The sequence below is a fragment of the Vespa mandarinia genome, chromosome 2 (assembly GCF_050613455.1).
Source record: "Vespa mandarinia isolate Hongniang chromosome 2, ASM5061345v1, whole genome shotgun sequence".
Taxonomy (NCBI): domain Eukaryota; kingdom Metazoa; phylum Arthropoda; class Insecta; order Hymenoptera; family Vespidae; genus Vespa; species Vespa mandarinia.
Window position 1 is genome coordinate 4,564,356 of NC_140811.1, and position 20,645 is coordinate 4,585,000.

General features: G+C 34.6%; 1 protein-coding gene and 1 long non-coding RNA gene across 13 annotated transcripts in view; both read left to right on the forward strand.

Annotated features, from left to right (window-relative positions):
• The window catches only part of LOC118451580 (EGFR adapter protein), a 197,976-nt gene that overhangs the window by 148,993 nt on the left and 28,338 nt on the right, over window positions 1-20,645 (forward strand). Inside the window, exon 1 of one of the 12 annotated variants that reach the window (XM_035888290.2) lies at window positions 17,884-18,317. The exons of the other annotated variants lie outside the window; for them this stretch is intronic. Coding sequence (XP_035744183.1) covers window positions 18,090-18,317 — 228 coding nt within the window. The 5' untranslated portion in view covers window positions 17,884-18,089. Of the gene's footprint in view, window positions 1-17,883; window positions 18,318-20,645 lie in introns of those variants that run through there. 12 annotated transcript variants of the gene reach the window in all.
• On the forward strand, window positions 15,621-17,416 carry LOC146873166 (uncharacterized). The gene is made up of 3 exons (XR_014983787.1): window positions 15,621-16,827; window positions 17,227-17,281; window positions 17,404-17,416. It is a non-coding gene; the product is annotated as an uncharacterized LOC146873166 (long non-coding RNA).

Here is a 20,645-nt window from a genome sequence, read left to right on the forward strand (position 1 = left end):
TGCGTTTAGTATTTGCATTTAAAATTACCAGATATTATTACACATACACGGTTGCATGCAAACGAGAATATTACTGTCGATCTTGCTAATGAAAATATATAACTTGTAAGTAACATGTTGATTGCAAACGATAATGAAAGCCGTATTGATATGTTAAAAAAAAAAAAGAAAGAAAAGAAAAAAGGAAAAAGAAAAAAGAGGAAAGAAAAAAGAAAGAGAAAGAAAAATAAACGCAATGATTGGCCAACGTTTTGCAAAATTTATTCAAATCTTTCCATTTAATAGAGTCATTGTTTTAACGAAGCTTCTTCTCTGGATGAAAGATCGTAACTCGTAAAAAGATCCCCGTAATATTACTATCTCTTTGCCGACGACCTTGACATTATCCATTGCTTTCAAGTCGCTGTCTACGTGCACGAAGTGTTCCACTCATTAGACCCTATCGTCCGGTCGATCTTCATTAGGTATCACTTCGTCTAGACGCACCTTGCTTTTCCACGAGACTCCTATTGCAAGATTCTCAAAGGCATGATACGCATGCGCCACCATTTAATCTCGTAGTATTGAAATTATAACCACGACGTCGTTATGTAGTTGACAACCTTCTCGATTCTCGTTAAATATCAAATTTGCCCGATAAATTCTAAAATACGAGAATATTATTCGAAATGAATTTTATTCATGAAACGTGTTATCTTTTAAATTGGATGTAAACTTCGAAATGTCATAATATTCCGTCACGGGATATCATTATGATAAAGTTGTTTTTTTTTTCTTTTTTTTTTTTTTTTTTCTTTTTATTCAATCGACGTAATATAAACTGTTTCTTTTTATCGGCCATTCATATTGACCGATCGTCAACAACTTCTATAACGATGAAAGAAAATCAAGACTTGAGAACTCGTCGTACGTAGAAACTTCCTTTCTCGTAAATCAGGATTAGAGAAACAAACGAGATAGTAAACAGAATAAGAATAAAAAATAAGTAATGGTGAGATGTGATCGAAGCACGCGACGACGACGACGACGACGACGACTTTGTGTGGATTCAGTAAGAGAAAAGTAAAATCAAGGAGTTCAAAACTCGTTTTGCCATTTCGAAGGATCGGTTTCTTGATCTCACAGCTATCCCTTCGGTCGTTGACGCGCTCGCCATACTTTTTTAAGTGAAAAATATAATCTCCGACACGCCTACTTGTGGTCGAACTAATAAAAATTGAGAGAGAGAGAGAGAGAGAGAGAGAGAGAGAGAGAGAAAGAGAGAGAGAAAGAAGGAAGTCATAAAATAATCTTTAGAAAGAAATGTCATAAGATCCGATCATTCATCGATCACTCTCTAAGTATCATCCTTCTACCCACGCATATATATGTGTATATAAATATACAAAAGGAAAAGGACAGAAAGAGAGCTACCGCTTTTAAATATGGAAAAATTTCAAGAACATAAAAGGTAACTAATGGAAAATTCAAAGCATGAACGATGAACACCGATGAACAACGGTGCTTTATACAACGGTACTCTATACCATATGTCATTGTACATTTCCTAATCGATGCCTTTTACATACTTCCTAAATATTCTATTCTAAGTAAATTAAATATATGTGTTATGTTACTAAAATATATCCTTTCGAATTTGCCATTTCCGATGTTGTGAAATTTTCGATCATTAATCCTTGGATATCACTGTTTTATCGTTAATATTTTATATCAAATAATTTGCATTTATATTTTATTGATTTTCTATTGTTAAACTTGACAATTATTCTCAATTGAATTTGAAATTCTAGAGATATGATAGCGATAGAAAAACATTTATTATTCAAACAAATTACATGCAAGGAATTAAGTAGATAAGACATATTAATGACAATAAACAAGAAATCTCATTTATATATATATATATATTTACTTAAAAATTATTAAATAAATACATATATAAAAAAATATATTTGATGTTCTTTTACATATAATTAAATTAAATCATTGAAAGATGCCTGTCAAACGGTTTTACAGTTTTCGTAAAAGTAAAACGAGATGTCGAATCAAATTCGACATAGGACCGTAAAATCATCTACGAGTGAATCCCCAATAAGATGAAAGAAAAACGAACTATCGAAAGATGACGTTGCGAAGAGAAGAATACACATGGAGGAATGCGACGTGAGTTACAACGAAAGATGTTCTTTCGATATATTGCGATTATATAATCGAAAAAGTGCCGTCCCGATATCCGTACGATCGCTTGGTAGAAAAACGATCGCGCATCGTTTATGAAACCAGTTAAACCAGTGAGAGGGCTGTCCAAGCGAACATGGTTGTAAGGTGTGTACTGCTCCTTTTCGCTCCGATAAGTTTGCCGGCTTTGAATATCGTGAATGTACCAAGAGAGAGAAAGAGAGAAAGAGAGAAAGAGAGAGAGAGAGAGAGAAAGAGAAAAAGAGAGAGAGAGAGATACTCGTAAAGAAAGCACATGTAGATAACCCATGTTCTTGCTTACGCTCTATACGTAAAACATAAGCATTACGGGATAGTATAGTTGCACTTGTGAAATAGTATAACTCGATTTAACTTAAGTTAAAATAAAAATGAATAGGAATCTAATAGGAAATTTATTTTTCAAATAGCCAATAAAAATTTGGTCAAATATTTAACCAAAGAATTATAACGTTTAATCTATTATTATAAAATAATCATCATTTAAATTTTATACGAGCACAATATCTTTGAGTCTATGTATTGGTTAAGAGAAAGGAAGAAAAAAAAAAACAAAAAAAGAAAGAAAGAAAAAAGAAAAAGTAAAAAGACGTAACACCTGATAACGATCATGTTTTTCCACAAGTGTTTTATGGAACTAATAAAAAAGACGGAATGTTCTTCTCTCGACGAAATGGAAAGGAGGTAAAATCTTTGTCTCTTGTAGCACACCCGGGAGTTCGGGAAAGCTCTCTCCAGGGAAATATTTCAAAATCTCAGCGACGTCGAGGTAGACATCGGTGGAATGCAGATCTTTCCTAACAGGAAGACGTAGTCGTAGGTAGTACGAGTAGCGCCATTCATGGCTGCTGACTCATTGCGCCGAGAGATAGAAATAGAGATAGAGAGATGAGAGGAAAGGAAAGAGGGAAAGAAAAAGAAGAGACAGACAGAGAGAAAGAGAAAGAGAGATAGAGAGAAAGACAGACAGACAGACAGACAGACAGACAGAAAGAGGGTTTCAGCTCTTCCGGTTGTCTGTCGACTCTCCGTCGTTGGTTCTCTAGTTTCGACGTACATATCTACTTACGTATCATCTCTTGACAACTTGACTCTTACCACCAGCTGTCAAACTATACGTGGTCATATCTATAACAATAAAACATGGTTGGTGGTCTTTCACTATCGGTGATGACAGTCCGATAACACGATGTATCTTTGAAATGTTGCGAATTCTTCATCCTCTTCCAAATTTCATAATATTATCAAATTTATAATAATCAATTAGAGTATAACACACGACGATCTATATTACATACGTATATTATTACAAATTCATTTTGATTATTAAATAAATGTTGTAAAAAAATCAATTATGGCTACGATTTTATGAATATTTCTTTACGATCGTTAGTATTGAAAGTAATCACAATGAAGTTCGTTAGAGGGAAAATGGAAACGAAACGAAACGTTTCCATGGCTCTTCTCGCTAATGCACGAATGAATGTAATAAAAATTTCAAGTTTACTCGGGTAGGATGGTCGTATTATTAAATGTGCAGGAGACAAATTTTAATACATAATTATTATGTAACTATACAATCTCTTTCATTCACGATGTTGCATCGTACAAAGGGCCTACCTTACAATGAATTATACACAAAGAAGCATTTTCTAACACGATAAAGTCTCGATTCCTTTATATCCACCTTCACAGTAACGTACGTACGTACGTAGTCTCGTAGCTTGGAATATTCGTTCGTCTCATCCCAGATTCCTTCGACCGTCTCTCTATTATGCGCAACATCACTTCTACCTAAAAGGATCCTTTATCACGTTCAAAATTCGATGTCAGAATTCGGTGTATGCTTTGCATCCTCTAAAATTACTCTAAAATTTTGCCGACTAATGAGATGGAAATAACTCAAATAACAAAGAGACATATCTATACATTCATATGTGTGTGTATGTGCGTATATATATACACATATATATATATATATATATATATATATATATATATATATATGAAAATCATTCTCAATATAGAGACACGCAGAAAATTAAAATTTCTTAACTCGTTCAATGAATTCGAGAACAGAAAGTTCTATTATAGTATTCTCATTCCTCTCGTCTTAATAAAATATTCACAAGAATATGGTTCCTTTCAATTACAATCTCGTATGATTTTTTAATTGCGTACTGAATCTAAAGAATGTATTTATCGATATCGAAGTTACGATACTATTTAAGAACTACTCTAAAGGCATTCCATCGATTAATTGCTAATGAGAAGATATTGCGCTACGCTCGTATACATGTACAGCATATCGTACAGCATATCGTATAGAAGAGAGAGAGAGAGAGAGAGAGAGAGAGAGAGAGAGAGAGAGAGAGAAAGAGAACGAAGACTAGATTTGCTCTAGTCATTATGTCGAGTCTATTGTCATTCTATATACAACCTACTAGTACGTGCTACTGCTTCAGGGCTTTGTATTCCCGATAGATAAATTCGTTCAAAGCATTTTCGATAATTGTAACGATCGATGTTACAACGATGAGAGATAAATCGAATTGTTCAGAAAAAATCTATCGAGATGTATTAACTTTCAAGTACAAATGTCAATTGACAATGAAAATGAAATATACGATCCAATGACTAATCTAAATTGTATGATCACTTTATTTTTTTGTTTTTTTTTCTTTTTTCTGAATTACAAAATACGCCATTATTCGTGCTTTTAAAAGAGTCCAGTCGACGTATTATTACAAGATATAATTTGTATATAAAATACTACCCACATTACTCTTCGAATGAGTTAATGCTCATGTGAGAAATGTCAATGAGAACTTTAACAATGAATAATAATAATTCGTAAAATAAAAAAAAAAAAAAACAAAAAAAAAATAGAAAAAAGAGTTAGAAAAAGAAAAAAGGAACATATCCTTCCTTTCTATTATTCACTCAAAGGCGGGTTAATGCGACTATTGGATTCGAAACGGAAGGGCTACACACGTATTTCGGGTGTTTTACCTAATTGAGCGACTAATAGATCGACGAAAGTGCTGCCTCAACCGAGATTCATTTCGTCCTATTGTTCGTAACTAACCCTCCATTTTCGGTGCTAGTGTATACAACTACTCGATACTCCTATTCATATTGCTTTCATTTAAAATTGATATAAGTTACATTTTGCTATCGGAACAATCGTAAGTTAATTGTAAATACATTCGAATATGTTTTCTCGTTTTTATTCATATATTTCGTTTCGTATAAATATATCTAGGATAAATAGTTCAACTATTCGATTTAAATATGATCTAAATGAAAGTAATTTTGAAAGGAAGAATATACATAAATGTTATATCGTATATTATATAACGCGTTATAAAGTTGAATATATATATTTACGATAAGGTGAAATTACATATGCAAAATAAATATTTTTCACAATAAATAAACGTTTTACGATATGGACGAGATATTATAAGATGTCGGAATTAGAAACAGCAAGCTCGGAAGACGTCGAAGAAGCGTATATTTTTCCACAACCGGTAGTTAGAAGATGACCGACGTTCTCGAGTGGAAACCAGAAGCTATTTGGTAACCAACAAGCTTAAAGCAGATGAAGTCTTTGAACTGCCCTCGAGAATACGAGTGGTTCGTCCTTTACTTTGTTTACAGATTCAACTCAAAGGGACGAAAATCAAATGGCTACCATACGAATTTTGTTTTGAAAAATATTCTCGTATATAAATATTATCTAATAAATAATTTATGTTTCTTACTTTCTTATTTCTAAATAGATAAAAAATAATGTTGAATAATTTTTCTTTAATAATAATAATATCTAATCATTATTATATATCGTTATATTATAAACGAAAGAAACGAGGTAAAAGAGAAACTTATAAAAAACAAGTATACAAAAACTTGAAGAGAAAATCATAATTCGTTGAATCGTACGTACCAGACATTTTCTTTTTGCGAAGAAAGTAAAAGATAATAAAAAGTCGTTTGTGCGGTTCGCGTTCGTACCTGAAACTTGGGTGCGGATATCCGCGAGCAAAAATTCACCTCTACCAGCAGGTTTCGCGAACAAGCAGCATTATTTAAGATGCGTTAGTGTGCGAGTACATGTACCGAAATATCAAGCATAATGCGTGTAATATGCCAAGAGATATGCTACTGCGAAATTATTATATCGTTGTTATATCGTAAAACTTTATCATTTTCCTATCAATTTAATGATCCTTGAAAGAACGTTCAAATATTTAAATAAACTATAAAAAGTATATTTTTATATTTCTTATCGTTATAATTATATTTCACAAAAATTAAAAGATCTCTTTTTAATTATTTACATATTTCATATAATCCAATCAACAATTCGGGATACTCTTTGTATGATCTGAGAAAGAATGTTTCAATTTCTAAAAATCTTTGAATATTTCTTTATCCGACTGTATTTATCTTTCTCATAGAATGATGGTAATTCGAGTCAACAGCAACAAGCAACCTGCAATTTTCACAAAAATAATATATACAGAATATCAACTAACCTACGTCGACATTGCTATACTCGTATTCTCATATTTCTCGTAGAAAGAAGAACCAAACGAAAATAATTATCCGTGTTCCGTTGTTTTTCTTATACTCGTTATACTCGTTAAAAAATAATTATGGTATTGTTAATAACGAGAACGAAGTTAAAATGGGCCGATTCGTTTTGGATCATCGCAATAGAAACTATAGTATTAAAATACTTGAGATCCTGACATATGTTAGAATTCTAAATTTAGAATGATATTCTCTTGATTCCATCAACGATATTACCAAACTCCAAGGAACATTGGAACGCAAGATATGACCGATTGGTTCTATAGTATGTTATATCGATGCGAGGTCAGACCACAGAATGCTCGTCACTATTGATGCTTTCACCACGATCATCGACGACACGCGTCGTATAATTCAATAACATTCACGAACGGACACCAAAATGCTTCGGTTTATCTTTATTACTGAAACAAAATATTAGAGAAGATTTAACAAAATCAATTGAGATATTTTGTATTAAAATTTCATACAAATTTGATGCAAATTTTAATGAAAAAAAAAAAAAAAAAAAGAAAGTAAAATAAAATAACAAAAAAAAATAAAAAGGCTATTTCAACGTTCGATCCATGTACATCATTAATCATACGAATATTAATTTCTTGATATGAATATTTGACGATTTCATAATGATAATATAATAGTACGTTCACAGTAGTAGTGTGTATACTGGATGATAAATATTAATAACAACGCATTTGACGATGATAATAGTAAAATTAATATGATAAAATTCTGAATAACGATATTGGTAATTGAAAGGTAAACCGCAAAATGCACGAAGGCTGATTTCTACTGTGTGCAACGTAATTCGAACCTGTAATAAAATATACCTACATTGTTTTCTCATGAGTTATCTTCGGTTATCGTTTCCATCGTTATTCCTTGAGATCTTCTCGAAGACTAACACGTCTTTCACCGTTCACCATTTATTCGCTTCGACCTGAAAACTGTAAACATACTTTCATCAGTATAAGACGAAAGTACAAACTTTGTCTATTCAGACGAAATACGTTTGCGCGTTATAAACAAAGAATGAAAACAAATGACATGTTATATTTTTCTATAAGAAGAGAGTTATCGTTTAAAAGGAAAAAAAATGTTATTGGCCGACGGTGTTTCGAAATGAAAATAAATTCTATTGGGATGCTTTCGCCCGGGTTATCGTAATATTCTGAACCTAGAAGGTTAGTGGAGGATGAAATTGAGCGGTTTGCATGACGGCTCTCTCGTGGAGACTCCGGGATATGAGAAGAAGCACGAGAAGGAAAGGTGCTTTACCGTCGATCGACGGAGGGAGAAAAAGGGATAGGTTGATACCTCAAGTACCTACGTACCTACCTATCCTATCTACCTAAATACATAGATATATATACATACATATATATATGTATATATATATATATATATATATATATATATATACGTATATGCGCCTATTGACTTCCCATGTGTATCAATTATTCAGGCGAGAGTCTCCTTGAATAATTCATCGCGATTTCGAGCTTATAAGTTCGGGCGAAGCCGCGATCATGGACTAACCCGTTTACCTTCGTCTTAGCATGCCGAGCTTCGTGTTCCTCCCTCCGCCCTCTCTCTCTCTCTCTCTCTCTCTTTCCTTTTCCTCTCTCATCTCCTCTCACATCCTGAAGAAAGAAAAGAAACTACACCACCGCGCTCACCTGCGGTTCTCCATTCTTTTCGATCGACTACGTGTATCGAGTGTCAACCAAAAGACGCTACGTGCTGTAGAAAGAGGAAAGATCTACAGAAAAGAAGGATTGGCAAGCGGAAACCAAGCGAAACGAGGTACCAACGAGATAGAGAACTTTCCTCTCATCATTTCCTTCAAATCCATTCGATGATCATCGAATTACATACTTATCCTATCTTTCCTCTTTCCAACGCTAACGTATTTACACGAAAATCGAATTAAATCAACGATTTGAAATTCACAAGGCAAACTTAGTTGGTATGTATGTAGCATCCGTTGGCATCCTGGTTGAAAGCTTATCGAAGGATTTATCCTTGAATTCCTTCGTATTATTATACGTCATGATAAGTTTTATTAATCTTCAATAGTTTGTTAAATCAAATAAAGTTTAACATACTATTTCTTAATATTAGAAATTGAACGACAATGAACATATTGAAATGTAAAATGATAAAAAGAACGAATGATCGAATTAAGATCGGTCTCGAAAGTTTCCTTACCTCTTAAGTAATACCTTCGAAAGAAAGAAAACGTTGAAGGAAACTCGTTGGTTCGTCGAGACAAGAAAGAGAGAACGTCGAAAGTTTGAGACAACGAACTTCGCAAAAAGCACAAGGAGACACAAAACACGCGCGAAGGCCTACGTTCTATCAAGGTTCCGGAGCTTTTCAAGACCTCCCTATACCTCCTTCTCTTTCCAATCTCTAACCTTCCTCCTCGAACACCCTTCCGCCCCTACCATCACTTTCCCACTCTCTTCCTTTTACTTCTTGGAAAAGCACGATGATCTAAAAGCCTCTTCCTGTTGTCTAGAAAGATACTGCAGTTTCGAAAGGCCGCTGGCATTGAAAAGGACAACGGCAGAATTCTTCTTGGAGATAACATGCCGAGGTGACGAGCTGAAGAAACAGAAGAAACTATGTCTGTGTGTGTGTGTGTGTATGTGTGTGCTTGTACATGTAAGAAAAAGAAGGAAAGAGAGAGAGAGAGAGAGAGAGGGAAGGAGAATAGACTATGAAATCTTTCGAAGACCCGAGGATAGTAGACTTTGCACTTGGAACTTTACGCTCGGCCTCCACTTGCCGTGCAGTCAATTCTAATGGTACTCCGCGGATTAAAGTTTAAATATCTTCCGGTGAATTAGGAACGCCGTTACTCCAGAGACTCTTCAAACGGCATCTCTTTCTCTCGAATGTGTAAATGGAAAGGGATTCGAAGAACGAAAAGAGGGCGGGAACTCTCTAATCGGAACTTAACACCGGATTCTCTCGAATGTCTTGTCTCTTAGGTATCCCACGAAAACGTACTAATTTCTTCGACACTCATTCCTTCAACAACGATAGAAAATAGTTCTTTTGGATATTCTTGATCATCGATAATAATGAGATACATAAATGTAAATATCTTCGATCGATAATACGATTTGTTTAATCGAACGAATTAATGACAAATGAAAATATTTGATAAATAATTATTTAAATTAACGTACGATATATATATATATATATTTTTTTTTTATCGTAGGGATAAAAGGGGAATCATTATGTTGAATTCAATTCAGGAAATACTCGAAGATGAAATCAACGCGTAATCGATTTTTTCACGTCCCTCCTCTATTACCATGAATTATAAGCGATGCACGTTGGCATTTTCGAGAGACAAGGAATTCATAGACGTCGAAGAATCGCGCATCTTCATAGAAGCACCATTGCGTATATAACGTTCCATACGATTACTCGTGAAATGGGTCTCGAGCAATCGGCGATGTAGACGATCCACTTCACGTCTCGGTGAAGAGTCTTCTCGAAGCCTGCCGAGTAAATAAAAGGTTCAATGGTCCACGTTGTCGTTTCGGGACGACAAGAAAATATCTCGAATTCCTTCCGTTCGTCTTCGTCTTCTTCTTTTTCTCGTAATCTCCTTCATCTCCGACTCCTTGCTCATCCTCTCACATTTTCTTTTTTTTTTCTTTTTTTTTTCTTTTTTTTTTATCGTTTCAAACAGCACGAAACGAGAGAAAAAGAAGAGAAGAAAAAAAAAGTAAGAACGAAAGAAGAAATCGAAGTTCAATGTCTACGAGACTCAACGAATAATGTCTCGAGATCGAAAAGAACGTATTGTAGTTTGGAACGAATTGGAAGAACGAAACATCAAAACGATTTGTAGAATTTCATTCAAAATATAAAAATGAAAATATCGGTGGTCGAGTTTAATAGGATTGTGTGTCCAAGTAAATGAAACGATTGTTTGTTTGGAAACGAACAAATGTGTGACAATGAAGTTTTATTAGACGTTTTGTTAGAATTTTACTTGAATCATCGTTAACTTTCTCTTTCTTCTTTTTGTTTAAAAAAAAAAAAAAAAAAAAAAATGCACGAAATCTACCATAAATAAATCAATATCAAAGTATCATAAAAACAATATTCTTTTTTTTTTCTATCTTGGCTAAAAGCTCAGCATTTCTACCGTTAAATCCAAACGAGTTTTGAAAATATTTTAATTAACATAATTTCAACGTAATTTAACTCGACTCTAACATCAATGACATCACTCTAACAGTTTCCAAGTCGTTAAAGCTACACTCGATGTCGACTCCACGTAATTTTTCCTCTTGAGATCTGAATGATGTTCACTTTTTCATCTCCACCATATCTTTTTCTTTTCCTATATTTCATCCTACAATTTTTACTTTTCCTTTTCTATTATGCATCTTGAAATATAATTAAAGGCATTTACCTTTTACACATAAAAATGATTCCGTTATATTCGCTTCGACAAGATCATAAATAATAATGGTCAATGCAAAATTATTGCAAATTTTGAGACAAATGGTTGTTCTTTTAAAACGACAACATGCAAATTACATCATGAATATTTTTGCTTAAACGATAAATTCGATTTAGAACATTTATGTATATATATGTATGTATGTATGTATGTATGTATATATGTATGTATGATGTTGCAATGAGAAAAAAAAATTAATTAACTGAAAGATCGACAAGAAAAATAAGTGACGTATCGTTTGCGATCGATTCAAAGGGATATATTTATTATTAAAAAAAAAAAAAAAAAAAAAAAAAGAAAAAATTATTTTCTCTTAACGATTAATTTTATCTCGTTACAATTTTAGAGTTTTTGTCGTATTAAGTTTTATCGAGAAGAAATGATAACGGTTCATTTTTTTTCTAAAAAAAAATCTCAACAGTATGACGTAGTAGACGATGATAAATCGATCATTAAAATAAAAAAGATAAAATAAATGACTCGTATAAAAACGTTCTAACGTTACGCGTCTAACATAAGATTTTCCACGGTTACGCATCTGGAAACGCTAAAGTCCAGATGTCCGTATATCGAGAAGAAAAAGAAAGAGAGAAAAAGAGAAAGACACTTTTACGATGCACGCATTTATAACTCCAAGAAAATGGACTTGATTAATATTCGATGATAGTAGTCCGAGTCGTGAAGCTATGCAATGCAAAGAGAAATCTCAGAATTCCGTCGTGATGCATTTAACTTGTGAACATGTCGGCTCAGAGATCGGATACGTTTTCTCGCGGATAAGGAAGTCATCAAGCTACCAAATGTCAGGAGAAAGTTTCTTTGGTAAGAACAATATAGTCTTTATGAATAGATATTTAAAACTTTTTGATATAGTTTATCGAAGGAAAAAAAAATGAATCAAGTTGATTATTTTAAACGAACAAATAGAAATGAAAGAAGAGAAAAAAGAAAAAAAAAGAAAAACTAAATTATGAAGTACTTCCCTCGAAGATTATTATTTTACGATATAATTCTTTCAGCGATTTAATCTGTTTAATTCTCTAATTAATCGCATAATAAAATTTGAATTGAAACGAGTTAACGAATAGAAACGATTAAAGGTACATTCGCTGCTAGTAGAGTAGGTACATGCACCCGGTGCATCAATGGCGATCATCGCTGGCCCGGAATGAAGTCGGCCTTGGCATTCCCGCACAGATAATAGTGTAGACTAATCGAAGAAGAAACCTACGTAGGTACATTGCTCCTTTTTCTTTCCAACGAGTTAGTCTCATTTTCTTTTTTATTCGGTGATATCTCGACTCATCCTCCTTTTCCGTTCTGCCTATAATCTAAATACGTATGTAAGAAAAAAGAAGAAAAGAAAGAAAGCAAAGAAAGAAAGAAAGAGAAAAAAAATCTACGAAATATCGTAAGGATCGTGTCCGATCAAAACGATTCCTCGAAACGTCAAAAGACGGAAAGAGTATAAAAGGCCATGACGAAAGCGTACGACTATTTAAGGCATGCAGAATCGCAATGTTTTTTTTTTTTTTAAACTTTTATTACTTCACGTTTGTTAAAGTTTTTTTACAACTATGACAACGACGATAAGGATGAGAACGACAAAAAGTAACATACGCAAACGTGCCTCGAACTTGCGTGAAGAGAAACAGAGATCCGTCGTTCCCGTGCGAGGATCTTGTCATTTATGACAGGAATTTCGCTTGACGACTTGGCTTTAACATTATACGCGTTCTAAGAATGCCAAGAAGAACGGCGAATATCTGTTATTTTTATCGCCGATAAAATTGTTAAACTCATGGTAAAACCATTTCAAATCTAACCAACTTGAAATCCATCTCTTTCGTCTTTTTTCTTACTAATTCAATGCAATTTTCTATAATTCGAAAATACTTATACGTCATGTGAAAAACAATAAATTATTACTAGACACACGAACTTTCAATTATAGATATATTTTATTTTATCGAAATAATATTTATTATATCTGAAGTTTGAAAAACGATGAAAATTCATACATGTCTTTTTCGATATATTATAATCATTCTCAAAATATAAATTCATTCATTTCGTCGTTACTAATATTAAACGTCTTAACATCAAATAAAAATCTCATTTTCAAAAATATACCGTTCGATGGTATTCATCTTACATACACTTTTCATCATCAAAACGTAATAATCGATGCCGTTCTGAAATTCATTATTATAATATCGCAATAAATAAAAAATTATTGCCTACTTTTTAAGATCCTCCGAAGTTTATTAAAAAATATATCAAACTGTGATACGCGTCGAGTCCGTGTTGGTATGCAAATGTACGCGGAGCAAAAGTTCCCTTAACATATTCATCCAAAACTGGCGGACAATAATTTTCGTTCTTTGTAATAAGGCGGATGGGCCATCAGAATTTCGTCATAATTTCTTGTGAGAAACTTGAAAGAGCTTCCTTGAATCATAAAGCACTATCTGCATAACCGATTGCATAAGATGTCCTTATCTTTAAATCCTCTTCTCTCTGAATTCGTTCCAAAAGAAAAAGAAAAAGAAAAAAAAAAAGAAAGGAAAAAGGCAGAACGATTTATTAACGCGCGCCTGACCAAACTCCAACAATTTATAAACTTATTATTCACTAAAAGTATCATTGTGATGTTGACGATTAAACGATATGACGGTAAAAGAGAAAATTTAGTAATTTATATTTCGCGTGCTTCGAGGTCCTGTCAAATTTAATCTCATACACTTAGGCATATAATACATATACCTATATATTACTATATATAACTACAATAATACTCAATAATAATAATAAAGATTTATCCAAGCGGAGAATGGTTATTTTCAACGAGTGGAAAGATTAAATTGTCTTTTTGAAATTCATTCAACGTTATTTAAAGAAAAATTATTGTGAAAAAAAAAAAGAACAGATAACATATTCATCGATAATAACGATATCAATTTGAAACTAATATCCAACGAAATTTTCAATCTGATAAAATTCTAACGGAACAATGATATTACTTGAACGTTATTAACTCGAAATAAATTATATTAGAAAAAGAAAAATCTCCAGACAGAATATCAGCTGATGTTGTTTTTTCAATCACATATCCAATTGTTTCGTAGCTCGGAAAAATCCCTCGTCACTGAATTACCGTCCTAATTGAATTGAGGAACGGTACAGTATCCACCCGAGCAGAGAATAAAACTTCCGTCTTGGTGTAGATAACTTCGAAGGAAATTAGGTCAATAAAGGAAGTATCTTCTTTTGAGATTTCATATTACTGATAAGTTTTTATCACGTATAAGTTCAAATCTGGAAGTTTGTATCATCAAATTAACGATTATAACGTTACTCGGATCATTAGTTTGACCTTCATCAATGTATTCGATGACGTTTATCCAAGAATAATCATGTCGTTTTTATTGTTCTTTAAAGTACTTTCTTAGAAGAGGAAACATTTAGCAATTACACTGAAAAATAAATATTACCGATACAAGAGGATCGTTAAGGTCGTAAACATCGATGTAAGAAACTTCGTGATAAAGCCTCGAGGAAATTAGCCTTCCTACAATATAAAAAAGACCCTTGACTTTACGGCCTATCAGCTAGATACGGATGAGTGCTTAGACTAACTCGAGCAATGAACTCGAAACTAATTTTTAACAGTACGATGATAGGAGAGAATGATACTCTCTTTCCATTCACTTGACTTTCTTTTCCCAAGTATCTCACGTTTTTACCAATTCCATTCTATAGTGTTTAACATTGTTTTATTATTAATTTAGACGTAAAGACAAAATTAAGACATATAATATATCAGTAAGTGTAATCAGAGAATACATTAAATTTAATTTATATAATATTTAGCGTTCATTAAAAGAAAACTAATTAACAGATTGTTTCGTACCTGGATGATATACGATATCACAGAAAGACAAATTTCCCCGGAAATACTGTGGAGTCATTGCGAAAGGCAAAGTCGTTCTCTTCTCGACGACGTCTTTACGTCGAGGTACGTAGCGCCAAAGGGTAGTTCATGCCGGAGGGAGGTCAAAGAACGCGAATCGCAAACTCATGCGATCGGCGCGATGCTTCTCTTCACGAACACGAGTATGAGAAAGAGAGAGAGAGAGAGAGAGAGAGAGAGAAAGAGAGAGAGAGAAACAGAGAATCTAGCAAGAGAGTAAGAAGGACGGAAGACGTCGGGTATTCGCCAGCTGCCGTTGAACGTGTTCAATGCCGCAGTTGGAGCAAGAAAGCGGTCGGAGAGAGAAGAGGTCGGTCGGTCGGTCGGTCCGCTCGGTTTCGCGCCTTGGTGGGGGAGGAGTGGGGAGAAAGAAGAGAAGGTTGAGGGGAGAAGACGTGAACGCCGTGTGGGCTGGCTGGTTCCTTCCTCGATGCCTGCCTGCCTGCTGCCTGCCTGCCTGCTTGCCTGCCTGCCTACTTGCTGCCTGCCTGCCTGCTTGCTTGCTTGGTTGCTTGCTTGCTTGCCTGCTTGCCTGCCTGCTTGCCTGCTTGCCTGCTTGCCTCCTCTTTGGAGACTTCAGTTCTCTCTCTCTTCACGTACCGAGAAGGTATCGCTGTAGCCGCTACGACCGGCTAGAAAGCCGATTTCCCTCTTTCTTTCTCTCTCTCTTTTCTCTCTCCATCCTCCTCTCTCTCTCTCTCTCTCTCTCTCTTTATCTCTTTCTCTCTCTCTCTCTCTTTCTCTCCTTCTATCCTCTCGGCGTATTTCAAAGATAGTTCTCGTGAAAAAAGGTGGACTAAGAACTTGACTTCGGCGACTTCGATGCCGGGATATTCAATTAATAGTGCTCGAAGTTTGATCAACCTATTTATTATAAGTATCTAGTTAAAATGTGCGAGAGTTCGATAAGTGTTTTTGATATTATCAACGATCAAAGGAAGTTACAATGATGAAGAATTATAATATTCTTGAAGAAACTTACGAACATACATAGTTGAAAGACAAAAAGTGTCTTAAACGATATTACATATACTTTATACAGATGAAAAACACGTGTGTGTGGATTTTAAGGACAAGAAATTATGATCGGCGTATATTCGCGAAAAAAGGACGGCGGAGCCTCGAGGATCTCGATACCGCTCCCCTACATCTGCCCGTAGCAAGGAGGCCTTAAAGCGAAGAGGAAGGTGAATCAACTCGAACGGAAAAACGCGCCTTCTCCTTCTGCATCCTGCGACGGGAAAAACGTGCGAGTGGGGGAAAAAGAGAAAAAGGAGATCTCTCTTTCTCTTTCTCTCTCTCTCTCTCTCTCTCTCTCTCTCTTCCTCTCTCTTCCTCTCTCTCTCTCTCTTTCTTTCAGGCGGAGAAAGAGAGAAAGAGAGATAGAGTGCTCTCGAGCAAGAGCAGGAGCCAGAAGCGGTGGATCCGGCCGAGTTGACAGTCGAAAGGCGAGCCAACGGAGGCTGGAACTCGCGAGTGGAACTCGTTAACCGGTTTCCGCGGATCGGCATGCAGAGCGACACCTAGTATATTCTTCTACGTGAGCCACCGAGTGTATCTCCTTTGATCCTTCTTTCTATCTCTTTCTTTCTCTCTCTCTCTCTCTCTCTCTCTCTCTCTCTCTTTCTTTCTCTATCTATCTTTCTCTTTATCAAATCATTCTTACGGACCGGTCTTTTGCCGATCACCGATTAGGATCGTCATCTGCCAATGATAATAGTAATATCATGGAAGGAAATAGGAACGAACTGCACTGCGTCTGAGAAACCTTAAAAAAAAGAAAAAGAAAAATAAAAAAGAAAAAAAAATAACAAGTTCTCCCGACTTCGTACTTCGAGAAAAACTATTTTTGAATCTTCTTAATTCTCGGGGATAAAAGGGGAATAAGTAAAAGTTCGAAAATTTTTGAATCTGTTAAATGAATTTGATCTCTTTCCAGAAGAAATTAGTGAAGAAAGAGAAACAGAGACTATTAGTGTTATCGAAATATATAGGTATATATATATATATATATATATATATACATATATATATATGTATGTATATGTATATATATATATATATATTTCAATTCGAAGAAGGCAATTTTCAAGGGATACTTTAAACTTCGACAAAGTTTGAATTCCAAGAAAGAAGAAGAAGAGGACAACAACGACGACGAATCGTATTCGAGGCCTTCGAGAATTCCAGACAAATTCTCTGCTCGGAAGCTCAACTATATCCCGGAGTTGAAGGCGCCGCGACAATTAAAGTGGAAAGTGTGCCTCGCCGGTGCTAAGTGCTGGTAGATGCTACTACCATCCCGTTGGTGGTGCTCACTATGTAATACGATTTAGAAAGTGCCTTAAGGTGTGCCGTGAAACGTGTGTAAACTAGCTTCGCACGAACTAATCGATTAGGAATCTGTAAAAGAATTTTGTGAGAATACAAACGCGATTTTTCATGGTGTTCTTCTTTTTCATTTATTTCGTTCGTATTGAAGCAACATATTAAAAAAAAAAAAAAAAAAAAAAAAAAACTCTTAAAACGAATTAATTTACGGTGGTGGTGGTGCTACGAAAAAAAAGAAAAAGAAAAAATCTCACAACAATAAAAAAAAAAAAGAAAAACAAGAAAAGGAAAAGAAAAAAGAAATGAAATTTTCATTAGATCGTTAATGAAGAAGAAAAGATAGCGTCGGTGTGGAATCGGCGGGGAGGTCGGCGGTATCGTCGTCGAAAGGATCGTAAAGGATCGAAGGAGAAAGGGCTGCGAGTACGAGTCTCGAGTTCGAAGACGAAGCGGTGCAACGGTCGTCGTGGCATGAGGAGGTTCGCACGCGGACGTAAAATCCTGGCCGCATTCTCCGCGATTATGGGACGCCTTGGAAAAGGCTCGCAAAACGCAACACGGCCCATCTTCAGGGTACATTATCGCAAACTCGTCGACGAGTACTCGCAGCAACAACAGGAACAACTTAAATTTATGCCAGCGCTACCAGATTACATGTCCTATTGTTGCTGTCGATGCGGTCATACGCAAAAACTCAAAGTAAGTTCGATTTACTTACTAGGATCTATAAATGATTACGAGTTAATCACGACCCGAAGGCAAGTTAACGGTAATCGAAGAATTACAGTTCGTTCGTGCCGAAGGAATTTATGATTTTTACGACAGCATCGATGAAATAATTTTTTACGACGACAAAAAGTGGCAATCTACGTTTTAAAAAATATACAAATTTACGATAGGATTGTCTGTGAAAAAAAATGTGAGATCATTTCGCGCTTATTCGAAGTGTACGATCTTGACAAAGGTACAACTAGGAAGTCGAAGAAAATCGTGACCGATTATAAGAAATAGATTAGCCACGCGAAAGATTATCTAGAATCTTGGTATGATTAAAACTACATAAGATGGAAAATTGAATCGTTACTTTCTAACATTTTACGTAACCATACATATGCTTGTGTATATATATATATGATAATATCGAATATCGTTATAGTCGTCGTCGCAGCTTTGCGAACTTTCACGTTGACTTATTTAGCTGTCTAAAATATCTAAACGATGTCGAGGTCTAAAACGCCCACTTGAAATACGATTAAGACACGTAAGCAAACATGATGCTATCTTCTTTTCTTCTTATTGGAAAACAAGAGAACCGTTAGCGGGTGAGAATAAAAAAAAAAAAAAGGTGCTACTCGAATGGCCGAATCTTCTTCTTCTTCTTCTTCTTCTTCTTCTTCTTCTTCTGGAAAGAGAAAAAGAAATAAGAAGTATGTTTAAACAGTATATATATATATATATATATATATATATATATATATATATATATATGTAGGAAGCAAGGCAAACGATACAAGTTAACTTTCACGCGAGCATACGAGAGAGAGTTGCGTCATTAAAAAGGATCTCGAAGTGCCGTTCATAGCATCGGCTGTTTTATCTTCGATCTACTTGCCTCCGAACGAACTCTAACCGCTAATCCAAAGACGAAGACCACTACGACGACGACCTGCAAATCACCGAGCACAGTATGTACCTCTCACGGTATTAGCGAATCGCGATTAGCTCGCAGTACCGCAATATGACCTCGAGTGTGTCGATGCTGCAGGTAAGGAGTCCTTCCATTGAAAATGGCTCTCTTTTCAGTCGACGGAAAATAAGCGTAATCGTTATTACTTGTCAATGACTATATGCATCGTTATTTTAACCGTTAAACTTATACCGCAAGATGAGAATATTTCCAAAGATCAGACCAAAAAAGAAGAAAAAAAAATATATATATATATATACATGTTTATTTAGACATATATTTCAACAGATATTATTATTAATTCAAAAATAAATGTATTGGATAAATGAAAAAAGTAAAAGAAGAAGAAGAAGAAAGAAAGAAAAAAAGAAGAAGAATAGAAAACTATAATGAATTCATTCAAATCAAAATTTTATTCGATCAAGAAAGAATTGACCAATTGCAAAGGTAGCACCATTTTATCGTACAAAAAATTCTATTCTTTTGAATCTAATGTATTATCTAAGTTTTAAAGATCGACTTAAGGTATATCTTAGAAACGACTTATTTTCAATGAATTATAGATAAAAATGGAATAGAATAATTCGTAACGATCGTAGTACTCACTTCGATCGTTCGAATGGACGCAGTAGAATAGAGGCTAACCTTAGTAATACTACGATCTGAGAAGAGAATAAGAGAGATAAAGAATGGGGGAGGGGGATAAGCCGTGGGATCGGACGAGCGCATTCCTCAGGCCCGTATAGCTACTCGTGCCCATGGGAGACCGCTCGTTACTTCTTCTTGCCCCTTTACCGATAGACTGCCACTATGGTGCTGCTATTTTAACAACAGCCTGTCTCTTTTATGATCCTTTACCGTATCATTCGACTAGTCTCTCGCTGCCGCGTTCTAAACACTCAGTAAATTGAAAAAGAGATTCATTAACTGCGTAACACGATCTCCGAAAAGTTTTTATTTCACGTTGTTTCGTAATTACGTCAACGAAAAAAGTAACATAAAACTCTATGACTTTTTTTTTTTTTTTAAATATTTCAAGTATAAGAAGAAATAAGTAATTAGTAACTTGATCATTTAAATGTACAAAAGTATATTTCCAAAATCAGTGTCTATGGTATCTATATCTAAAATTTAGAAAACGTAATATTTTTCAAACGATTAAAATCAAAAATCTTCAAAGTTTTTACGTGATATATATTAACGAATTTGTATATTTACGACTCTTTTAAAATCACCCTGTACATTAACATTTGTGATATAAAAGTTTACTCCTTGTACTATAAATCTCTGACGTTTATCTCTTCCTTCCAGAGATATTGTCAAACAACTTGTTCTCATAA